We start from the raw sequence: 12,558 nt of genomic DNA, 5'->3' as shown, positions 1-12,558 counted from the left end.
CATAATGGTTAACAAGTTTTGTTTATGTTTGTTCACATATTCCAGTTAAGTGTGGCAAGACCGCTTGACGGGTCTGTGCCGAGTTGCACGGACACACAACAGCATTTTTACTCATATCCGAGAACGTTAAAGTGCCATGTGTTTCATATCTGTACATAAACTTTCAATCAATGTGTATATTCTCAACTACGATAATGCATTTGTTTCCAATAGATTGTAGCAGGACCAACGGTTCTATTCTAATTCCGCAAACACATGACAAATTTTTTTGAAACCAAACCAAGAACTTTTAGTTGCCAAGTGGTTTGTCTTTGTACATTTAATGTATATATGTTTCATCTAGTTTAATCAGTTGGAGGCAAGACTGTCAAGCCCAGGAACATACTTGAAATGTCAATTGTTTCATATCGTAAGTGTGTTTTCAACCAGTGCAAGGAATTTCAGTATTCCGTGTCTAGGAATGCGCGACAGTCTAGACCAGAACCATGTCTTTGTACATTTGTTTCAAGATGTGTGTATTTTATCCAGTATTTTTTAACATAGAAACAGGACTGTCAAGTCCAGGAACGCTCTTAGAGAGCCAAGGTTTCATATCATTATAAGTGACCGTGTCATGTGTTCAACAGTGCATGTGTTTCCAGTGTTACGTGTTCCATGAACAACGGGACAGTTTAGGCCAGAACTAAGAACATATTAAGTTCTTGAAATATATAAACATTTATGTGTAAATTCTGTTTAAATCATGAAATACTTGAAATATGGAACTTGTCTATACTAGAAAGGAGTGAGAAAGCACTGCTGGAGGACTTCATTAAGGTAAGTTCCAAGTTTCAAGTATTTAACGATTTAAACAAAATTTAGACATACATGTTTACCCATTTCTAAATATTTTCAAGTGTTATTTGATGGTATCTGATGATGTTCTTCCAAAAACAAAACAGTCATTCTATTTTTAATTGTTTCTTTTTCAGGTGTAATTCTGTTATGTTTTATTTTTCAAGTAGTTTCTAAATGTATTTATTCATAAATTAGTTTTGAGAGACTAAAGCACCTTAGTTATAAATTAATCTAGTTGAAACTGGAAAGAAATGGCTTCAAATATAAAAAATTAATGTTTAGTTTTTGAGAATTTGTGCTATTAGAGAATGCATCTTAAGCAATACAGTTTTCCTACCATGTGATATCACTTAAATGCATTTCCTCAAGAATCGGCAGGATAAAGAGAGAAATAGGTGATTTTAAAAAGCTGTTGTTATTATTGTGCAAATATAAGAAAACCATAACAAATTTCAAACTGAAAAATTATAAGAGAAAACTTTGTCTAGCAATTCTCTCAGGAGATAAATAATGCTTATTTATTTGGTAAAACTGGACCTACCTGGTAAATGGACATAGATGAGGTTTGGGAGGCTTTGGTTTCATTTCTGGAAACACCTCACGAAAAGAACGTTCATCTGTAAAAGTAATGAATGTGCGAGAACATCTTCCTTCTTCCACATTACGTAGTTTTTCTTCCTCTTCAGCGGGCTTCACTGTTTGAGGCAAAGGTTCCTGGTTTGTGCTGTAAGGGTAAAAACATTAATTTCATTAAGAATTACCATAGTAAAGGTTTGAAATATTTCTTTGCTATTTATAACAGCGGCTCTCTTAAAACATAAGAAATTAATCTAATCCTCTTTACAAAATTGTACGATAGATTCAGTAGATGGATGAATAATCAGAGAGCAAACAAACAACACAAGCCTAATGGGACTGTTTTCTTTGCACGATGAACAAGGTAATCCAAGAGTGACTACTAAACGAATAAAATATTCATCTTTTCCAGATCCCAATAACATAAAACTAGGATATTATTTGCTGAATGTACAAATAAATTCAACAAACATTTTGTTCTTTTTTTTAAATAGAACAGAATGTAGCTAGTAACACATGGTAGCAATGATTTCATGGTCTATAACTGATGTGATTTAGGTCACATGGAACACCCTGATTTAAAAGATAAGTTTTTGCATACAATGTACACATATTTTTCAGCACTTACATACTGTTGATAGCATATATTGTTAGTATTAATAGCACTACAAGTGCAGAAGATAATATTTTTAATGTGGTCATGTCTCAAAACTACATTTTGCAGTTTTCATTGTAATTATTTTAAAAAACCAAAACTCATTACAAACAATGACCTGCCAAAACAACTGCTGCTAAGTCAGATGGCCTATATATATGGGAGTGTCATGTGGTTAATGTGACAACACCTTCATTCATTTGGTTGGCTTTCTTGACTGCAAACTCTGTCTCTTATATAGGCTATTTTTAACTGGTCTCATTGATTGAAAGCTGTTCCAGCCCTTGGTTCAGAATTACAATTTTTAGATGACCCAAGAATCAAACTGGGACCTTGGGTAAGAGCAGACACACTATACATACAGCACAAGGTTGTCACATTTTTTATATTTTCAGCTATAAAAAATTTGAAACCATGTAATCCTTTTCTTAGAACTACATAATATACTGCTCCCACCTTCAGAACTACCAACTGAAAACTACTAGTTGTTTAGTAGTCTCACTTCAACCAATTATGCCAGTGTCAGTATGTCTGTCCTAATGTGCTTGTGTGCACCTCTGGAGTGCACTGATCAGTGCTATTAGTTGCAGATACCCTGGTCAGATTTAAGATAGGCGGGAGGACTGGTACGCAGTTAAAAAGGTACATGCAGCTCACTTCCATTGGGGGTGTGTCTGTAAAGAGCTGCATCACCACAAGGAATATGAGGACACAAATTTACTTTATACTAGATGCTGCCCACCTTCATCGTAAGGTCTGTCTTACAAGGGCTGCACCAGGCTTGTGCGTCTCCAAGTACTAGCACAACCAAAACAAAGGAGCACATTATCATATACTTCTTGACTAGTTATGGAGGTTTATCTACACTTTGCCACTGAATTTGCGTACTTCCATGCTTTTATAACAAATTTAATAATATTCACCTACAAATTGTCCTAAATGCTGTTTACCACTATCCTAGGAACAGAATAAACAAATTTACTGATAAGTGTGTACAGGACAAATGTATATCCTTATGTGTATTCTCTCTAACTTCACTGTTTCTGACTATTTCCACTCTTTTTACAACTACAGTAAATATTCTAGACTATTCCCTTTAAATCCTTTAGTTACCTAGGTTCTTCATCAACAGTGATGGGGCTCTCATTTTCTAACTTGACCTCTTCTACCAGCGGCATCGTCATAGAATGGTAGCGAATCATAGGTCCTTGGACAGTTTTCTTCACGGTTCTAGTTTTTTTCTTCTCTAGTTCTAATTTCTGAAATTTTTCTGAAAAAATCAAATAAAAAATCAAATAACATTTAAAAAATGAAATAATAAACATACATTACATACTAATCCAGCAGATACTAGATTACAATAATGCTGTATTAACAAAAATGCTAGGTTACTGAATTGTTTAAATGAAAATGCATTTAAATGACAAAAGTTATGCATATTGTACATAACACATACAAAAAAAAATGGGAATAGGCCTATATATTGAAATAATGGAGGATATTTCTAAAAAAGGAAAACAAAGACTATTTTATTTACTTTTATTTACAACTGATATACATTTAGGGCTGTTGAATAGGTGGCAGATTCCCTATCACTGGTTTACCTAGTCTTTTCTTAAATAATCAAACATCAAACATCTCTCTAGGTAAATTATTCCAATCGCTAATTCCTCTTCTTATGAACAAATACTTGCCCCAATTAGTCCTCTTGAATTCAAATTTTGTCTTCAAATGATGATACTTCCTACTTTCAAAAGCTGATAAGTGTGTTCAGGACAAACATATATCCTTATGTGTATTCTCTCTAACTTCACTGTTTCTGACTATTTCCACTTTCTTTACAACTATAGTCAATATTCTAGACTACTAATGTCATTCCATGCTATCTCGCCACTGACAGTCCAGAACATATCCCTTAGTTGAGCAGCTCGTTTCCTTAATCTCAAATATTCCCAGCCCAAAGATTAATGTAATAATAATAATAATAATAATGTTATTTGTTTTACGTCCCACTAACTACTCTTTTACGGTTTTCGGAGACACCGAGGTGCCGGAATTTAGTCCCGCAGGAGTTCTTTTATGTGTCAGTAAATCTACCGACACGAGGCTGACGTATTTGAGCACCTTCAAATATCACTGGACTGAGCCAGGATCGAACCTGCTACGTTGGGGTCAGAAGGCCAGCGCCTTAACCGCCTGAGCCACTCAGCCCAGCAAAGATTAATGTAACACTACTCATCTGTCTGAAATCACCCAGAACAAACTGTGCTGCTTTTCTTTGGATCATCTCCAGTTAGAAACTTGTATGACAGATACATTGAGGTTCCACCTACTCAATACATCTTATAATTAGAGACGGGAATTATAGGCACGAATAGGTTAGAATGCAAACGTATTTAACCAAGGCGCAGGTGGATGTTACCCGCATGACGGTTCTGCGTTGAGATTTGCATATATATTATCGATCTGGACAAACAGAACCCCTAAAAGTTATGCAACTCCCCGACATACCTGTAGAGCGGCTAGAATACACTTGCTCCTTCTTCAAATACGTTTGCATTCTAACCTATTCGTGCGTATAATTCCCGTCTCTACTTATAATCTTATACATTACATATATTTTATTTACATTAAAGAAATGTGACATGTTTCATATTTTGTATTTGAGACATCTTCAGCCATTAAAAATCATTAAGATTAAAATGTGACAAGACTGGCTGTTGAGAATATTCCTATTATACATTTAAAATTGCAATATTTTTTATACAGTCTTTCTTCATCCTGTAGAGAAAAGTCATTTATTTATACCTTTAAGAAAACAATGTTAACTATATATTATATACAGTGGAACCTCGATATCTCGAATCACCTCGGGAGCTGAATTTTATTTAGAGTTATCAAAATTTTGAGATATAGAGAATACCATTTTTTGAGCATGTATAGCATATAATTGAATCATAATTACGTATCTACAGGCTTATACTGCATACATTACTCTTAACAATATTTAAAAATATACAAACAAACTCTATTTTACGGCATCACTTTAATAAATTACAATCCTTATTATAGTGACCTTTTTAGAAGACAGGATACAGTACATACAGTACAGTAGTGAAACAAGAAACATACCTTGGTTAATACCTTTGGAAAAAATCCGTTAGTCTCTCCTATTTGTTACTGTTAACCTTTCCTCTCTTCACGTTGAAACTTCTCGCCAATACCACTCAGCCGAGATTCGTAAATAGAGCTCGTCATCCGCGACTTTGGGGCTGCTTTCGTATGTGACTGGTAATTAATTCACACCCGAGAAACAGCGAGGTTTCGCCGATTTTCCGATCATTAGAAGTTTTAGTTTTTCGGTTCCCATCATATTATCTCCAAGCATCACTGTAAACCTTTATTTACTTGTTAACTGTTCCTCACAAATCACAAATGCCATATTGCAAAGTTAATGTTGCACACAATTCGAGTTACAGAGTATTCTTTGCTTTAAGAGAGGACATGTTTGCTTCAAGAAATAGAGAAATTCATGTAACCAAATTTCGAGTAATAGAGAAATAAATACACATGAAGAACAGGACAAACAGCTAGGAAATTTAAGTTACTTCGAGATACTGAAAATTCAAGTGATGGAGGTTCGAGATATCGAGTTTTGACTGTATACACACATTATACTCTTAACCACTTAAGAGACTTGTTTTTGTAAACAACTCTTCAATATTTACTGATTATACAAACTGTTGTTTTTTTGCTGTAGCCTTATTTCAAACTTTACGGAAGAGGGGACTTTTATGGACCTAGTATACCATTCCAAAAATCTCAGTAAATATACGTATTCAGATTTATTTACAAGTCTGAAGGAAGAAAAAAAAGAAGAATTTAGAAACTTGAAGTAGTAGGGTTTGGCATGTTAATATGAGAACAAGGAACCAGACTCACCCCTCTCTTCCTCTTACAGCTGACTACCTTAAGTGACTTATCCAAAATTGTTGGTGGCTGGTGTTAGTCGCGAATTAAATCTGTGTTTCTTGTTGTGCGGCAGAACCTCACTAGTGGGAGGTGAAGTACAGGGAGCAGAGGGAGGAAGAAGTCTTACAAGTAAGAAGGACACTAGAGAGGGAAGATTTGTTTATTGGCTGTAGGCTTAGTTTATTAATCCCTAATACATCTAAGACGTGAGGTATTTGATCGCACAGCGGATTTTTATTTTCCAGCACATTGTTTAAATTCTTGTTCTTATTAAAGAACTGATCTATCCCAATATGTATATTTTCATATACATTCATTAAATTGCCCTTATTAACTTTCTTAAAGGATGGCTAAATCCTTGCTAATAGTTGTATAAAGATGCCCCGTTTCTCCCATATGTATACTCATAGAAGAGAACTTCAGGTGTCCATTGGCATTGACATGCTCCATATATCTAGTCATAAAGCTCTGCCCCGTTTGCCCAAGTAAGAGGCTTTACACTGGGCACAAGTGAGTTTGTAAATACCTGAACCTGAAAATCGTTCCTTATTATAAGTGATACTGCTGTGATTAAAAAACATTCTTCGACCGTTATTGAAAAAGAAACTTGAAAATCATATTTTTTAAACAGATTTGTTATTTGAAAAATCCTGGGATTATTAAAAGTAAAATTAGCAAATTTTGTTTTTTTACGTGTTTCTGAGACCAATTTTGAAACTTGCTCTTTACTAATTTTTCCTATGATTCCTATGATTCCATATTAAAACCATTAAAATTAGCCATCCTTTTTATGATCTGCAACTCTTTATTCTGTTCTAAATTTGACAGCGGTAAGTTGAAGGTGCGATAAATTAAACTGTGGTTTAATAGAAAATGGTAAATAAAAATGTAAACAACTTATGGGACGGGTTTAAAGCAATATGATATAGATATAGATGTTGATTCCCATAGGGAATCTGAAATATATTGGTATTTAAAGCAATAGTCGAGGAGCGTGAAAACTGGTATGTACCTTTATTAAAGATGGTAAGGAATAGTAAATACCCGCTCACCACTGGGAAAGGTTGTTTTGGAGTTGTTCACAATCCTGTAAATTACTTTATTCTCTATGCAGCATAAAATCATCTGCAAAAAGCCTTGCCTGCAATTCCATATCTTTACTTTTATCATTTCTTTCTATATAAAGGTCCAATAACACTACCCTCCGTAACACCCTCTTAATCATTACAGATCAGATAATGCTTCACTTGAGCTAATTCTCTGAGTTATATTTTCTAGAAATATGGCTAACCATTTAATCAGCCTTTTGTTTACTCCAATAGCCCTAATTTTCATCAGTAGTCTCCCATGATCTATGTTATTAAAGGCCTTGAATAGGTCAACAGCAATACAGTCCATCTTACCTCCTGAATCTAAAATATCAGCCATGTCCTGCTTGAATCCTGCAAGTTGAACTTTACTGGAATGACCTTTCCAGAATCTGATTTGCCTTCTATCAAACGAGTTTAATTACACAAACATGTCTAGTATAACCAGAAAGAATGCTTTCCGACAGCTTACATGCAACACATGTCAAGCTGATTGGCATGTAATTATTTTATCAACCTTTTCTTTGTATAATGGGATTACAATAGCAACTCTTCATTCTTTTGGTATAACTCCACCATGCAAAAATAAACATATAATGGTACTTTATCCCAACCCCTTATCTTTAGCATATCCCCAGAAATCTTATCAATTCCAGTTGCTTTTCTAGCTTTCAACTTCTGTATCTTTTGTAAATATCTTCATTATGATATGCAAATTTTAGTACATCACTAGTATTAGTCACCTCTGCCTGGGGACTTCCTTATATCCAGCTATCTTTACATACTGCTGACTAAATACTTCTGCCTTCTGTAAATTCTTGCACATACAATCCCCTTGACCATTAATGATGCCTGGAATGTCATTTCTGGGACCTGTTTCAGCCTTAAAGTACCTATACATTCCCTTTTTCATTAAAATTAATATAAATGCTAATTATGCTTGCCATCATGATGTCCTTAGCTGACTTCTTTGCTAAATTCAATTCCTAGTAAATTCCTTCAATCTCTTCTTAATTCCACAACCATTCCTAACTCAGTTTCTCTCTATAACCTGCACCAACTCCTTAATCTTACTTCTCTCTTTATAATTGAGCAGGTACGGTATTTACTATTCCTTACCATCTTTAATAAAGGTACGTACCAGTCAGTTTTCACACTCCTCGACTATTGCTTTAAATCCATCCCATAGGTTCAGTTTAATACGGATATAAGATGAAATTCTTAAATTTAAACATCCCATAGGTTGTTTACATTTTTATTTACCATTTTCCACCGAACATAGTTGCTTTCTAAAAACTCTTTCATGCCTGTCTTATCAACCATATGATACAGCTTAACAGTCCTACTTTTATAACCTTCCTTTCAGTTACATTTATTTTTAAATATGACTAAAACTGCTTTATTTTCACTCACATCATCTATCACTTCAGTTTCTCTATACTGTTCATTTGATTTTATCAGCACCAAAACTAGAATATTCTTCCCTGTAGTTGGTTCTATATTACTTCCTGATTCAGCTGACTTTCTGACATTAACGTATTTACCATTTGTTGGCCATGCTCTCTGTCATCCACCTTACCTTTCCAGTTAACATTTGGTAAATTGAGATCACCTGCTACAATCACATTCCTTTCTGTGTCGTTCCCAACATGGCTGATACATCTTGTCAAATGATTCTGCATCAGTGTCAGTGTCACCCATCCATGTCTGTTCACCCTCAAAGCATCAAGTTGCCTATTACCTTTAGAGTTGAGCCTTACACCTAGAATTTCAAGTTACTTGTCATTAAATTGTTTAGAGCTTACAAATTCTTCTTTCACCAAAATTACACTCTGTCTCCCATCATATCTATCCTGTCTCTATAATAAACACTCCAGTTTCTGGAGAAAATTTCTGCATCCATAATATCACTTTTTAGCCATAATTCCACCCCTATTACACATTCTGGTAAATATATATATATATCTTATATTATTTAATTCTATTCCTTTCCTTACAATACTTTTACAGTTTACAACAACTTACTTTACTTGATTTCCACCTCCCTGTACTCTCATCAAAGCATCCCAGTCCACCCCGTTTCCTTGAATGTGCCTCCCTATAAACCTAGAAAAGCTAACTTTATGTACCCCTGTGGTTCAAGTGAAAGCTATCTGAGAGCAGATTCTTATCTTCTACCCTACCCATTAGGGTCTAAAATTCTCACTTCCAGTTTCCCATATATCCACTTGATAGTTTCATTTAAATTCCCAATTACCCTCCAATCAATAGGCCTATCCCTCCTACAGAGTATTCCACTGATAATCTCTACACCCTTGAACTTCTCCCATGCTGTCATAACCAGATCCCACACATTCCTAACTATGATGCTACATATTCCTGCTTGTCTTATGTTAATCTTCTTCTCAGAAGGGGTTGAAACTGATTTCTGCCCGTGGTGCCCCTGCTAAGGTAGTTGGAATTAAATTTCCATTACCAAACTGAACATTAGCATTTGCCAGCCAGACAATCCTTGGGATCTCCCGGCTCATCACACATCATCTACAATGATGTCATCAAGTTTAAGCAACTTTTTTTTTTCTTTCAGAACCATCAATAAAACACCTTGGATCTAGTATTGCAATCTGTCAGATTAATATTGCGGGAATTAGTCAATCAAAGTGCCAGGTGCTACAAAGAATCTTATCTGATAACAACATCAATATTGTTGTAATTCAAGAAACTCACATTGATAATGAAGATCAAATAAGCCAAAGAGGTAAAAGAGGTAAAACTGAAGGCTTTGACTTGATGGGAGCAACTTATCATCATACTTTTGGGGTGGCAACATATGTTCGATCCTCTATTGAAAATGCTCAGCTGTGTTCAGTCTCAGACCACAATGAACGGGACTAAATTCATCGCAGAAAAAATTATTTGGTTTCATTTATTTCTAGAATTAATTCGAACTTGAACCGTGTATAAAGTCTGGAAGTGGAATATTTTATTTTCTACGTCACTATTCAGCCGAAGTTCTCACATTTAACTTTGATAAAGTGACTTATTTATTTTCCGTGGCTGATACATCGCAGATTTATTTTAAGCTTAATTCAAGCCATCAGCAATAACTGTGTTCATTAGTGAAATTCCACTGTAAAGACAATTGAGTGCAGACCACTACTAACTATTATCTCATTTGTGCAGACCAGTTACTTTGGATCTATTTTATGCCCAGTACCACGTTACAACCATGACTACGAATGCTCCTAGACCATCCAGACCTCCGAGATATTCGAGACCTTTCAGATATTCAAGATCGGCTCGGAAGATGGTGGCACCACTAAGCAGACATTATGATCCGCAATGTATCAGGGCCAATTCCGCCCCAAGGAGAAGTACTCATTATAACTGCTGTGCTGAGGTGATGTTGAAATCTGACTTTATTTTATGAATAAACATTTTTTTTAAATAATTAGTGTTCCATTATACTTATCTGACTTCCCCCTCCTCTGTAACAATTCAGATAGTGATGACCGGTCACCCCTGGGCCGAGTCTTGTGTTCAGCTAGCCATCAAAACAAACTTTTACGGTTACAATATTTGCATGAACTTCAACCACCTAACACAACTATTATAAATGAGCCATGGAGGCTAGACCTGAAGAGTCTCCTTAACCCAGTCCATGGGACTTTGTCTGCATGGATAAATCCCATCAGGTGCGTCCACATCGCGGGGGTGGGCAATGGTACTATAGTCGGAGCTATAGTAGGAGCTAAGTTCTGATAGGGGCCCAGTATTGTGAAGACGTGTGAAGATGTATGAAGACCTCAACGGCGGTGAAGGCGGAGAATGTAGAATTCAGTACGGTGGAGCCGGCGGAGGAGGCAACCCATTCTTCTGGGGTAGTTCAGATGGAATCCACTGCCTTGTGGGATGAGAAAGGGATCCTCAAAGGCTAAGGGAGTAAACCCTGAAAGAAAATTCTCATGTGCGCTAGACTTAGCAGGTCAGCAGAAGAATACTGCGCAGCGGGCGAGTTGGCCATGCAGTTAGGGTCGCACAGCTGTGAGCTTGCATTCGGGAGACAGTGGGTTTGAATCCCACTGTCGGCAGCCCTGAAGATGACATTCCATGGTTTCCCCTTTTCAAACCAGGCTGTACCTTAATTAAGACTATGGCCACTTCCTTTCCACTCCTATGCCATTCCTATCCCATAGGCGCAATAAGACCTATCTGTGTCGGTGTGACATAAAGCAAATAGTAAAAAAAATATAGTATTGTGCATATTGCTTTCAACAATTTTTTTTTTCTTTTTTTTTTTCTACTTGCTTTATGTTGCACCGACACAGATAGGTTTTATGGCAATGATGGGATAGAAAATGCCTAGGAGTTGGAAGGAAGTGGCCATGGCCTTAATTAAGGTACAGCCCCAGCTTTGCCTGGTGTGAAAATGGGAAACCATGGAAAACCATCTTCAGGGCTGTCGACAGTGGGATTCGAACCCACTATCTCCCGGATGCAAGCTCACAGCTGTGCGCCCCTAACAGCACGGCCAACTCACCCGGTTTCAACAAAATAAAGAGCCTCAGAAAGAAGAATACAGACCGGACTGACATGACCTCTCAAGTAATTGTAAAGTATGATGACCGTAAGGATGATATTCCTAGGTACAATGACCTGAGACCCAAAAATTGAATTGGAACTATGAACATATCATTCTCAATGCAATTTTATTTTAGTGTAAATAAATATCACACGAGATACATTCAATTCCTTGCATAAAACCACCTTATTTCCGCTACGTCTATTCCTTAACAACACACAGTTATACACAATTATACACAACACTATTAATGGAAACACACTGAAGCAATTTACTGTTGATTCTGCCAAGTACAGATATCAATAAGTTCTCACAGTGGTTATTCATTTCACCATCACACAGTCGATTCTGAAAAGTACAGATATAAACCAACTCCTCAGCTCACTGTAACACTCACTCTAACCCACACTGTACATTCTCTTAGTGCACTGTCTGACCGACTGACTTCTCGGCCTGCCAGCTCGATATATATACTGTTTGACAAACAGTCTAGAAATAAAGACTTTTGTAAATGTTCTTGCAACACACTAAATGGAACACATCTGAACATACAAGGCACAATTGATCGACTGGGCCTCTCGATTGGAGTAGATCAAACTTGAATGTTCGATTACGGTTTATAAACACATATGGACAAGTCTATAACATTCCTAATGTTTCTACATCTATCTGGATAATAAATCATTACTGTAAGTTTCCAGAAACCTCAATATGTATCAGAATGATAGTGGAATATACCCAATATACGAATATAACAGAGATTTCCACAGTTTTCGACTACACAGATTTTAAGGTTAGACGGATTCACAATATGTACTTGTGGTTATACAAATGTACAATACATATTT

The 12,558-nt window shown here is 36.0% G+C and overlaps 1 protein-coding gene across 2 annotated transcripts in view; it reads right to left on the bottom strand.

Moving 5' to 3' along the window:
• YL-1 (Vacuolar protein sorting-associated protein YL-1) overlaps positions 1-12,558 on the bottom strand; it is a 108,519-nt gene that overhangs the window by 16,293 nt on the left and 79,668 nt on the right. For both annotated transcript variants that reach the window (XM_067150409.2, XM_067150417.2), the window contains exons 6-7: positions 3,182-3,338; positions 1,379-1,561 (exon numbers count right to left, since the gene is read on the bottom strand). In XM_067150409.2, the coding sequence (XP_067006510.2) occupies positions 1,379-1,561; positions 3,182-3,338 (340 nt within the window). The remainder of the gene's footprint in view (positions 1-1,378; positions 1,562-3,181; positions 3,339-12,558) is intronic.

This window comes from Anabrus simplex, chromosome 1 (genome assembly GCF_040414725.1).
Source record: "Anabrus simplex isolate iqAnaSimp1 chromosome 1, ASM4041472v1, whole genome shotgun sequence".
In the NCBI taxonomy this organism is placed as follows: domain Eukaryota; kingdom Metazoa; phylum Arthropoda; class Insecta; order Orthoptera; family Tettigoniidae; genus Anabrus; species Anabrus simplex.
This window is presented reverse-complemented; position numbering and strand designations above follow the sequence as displayed.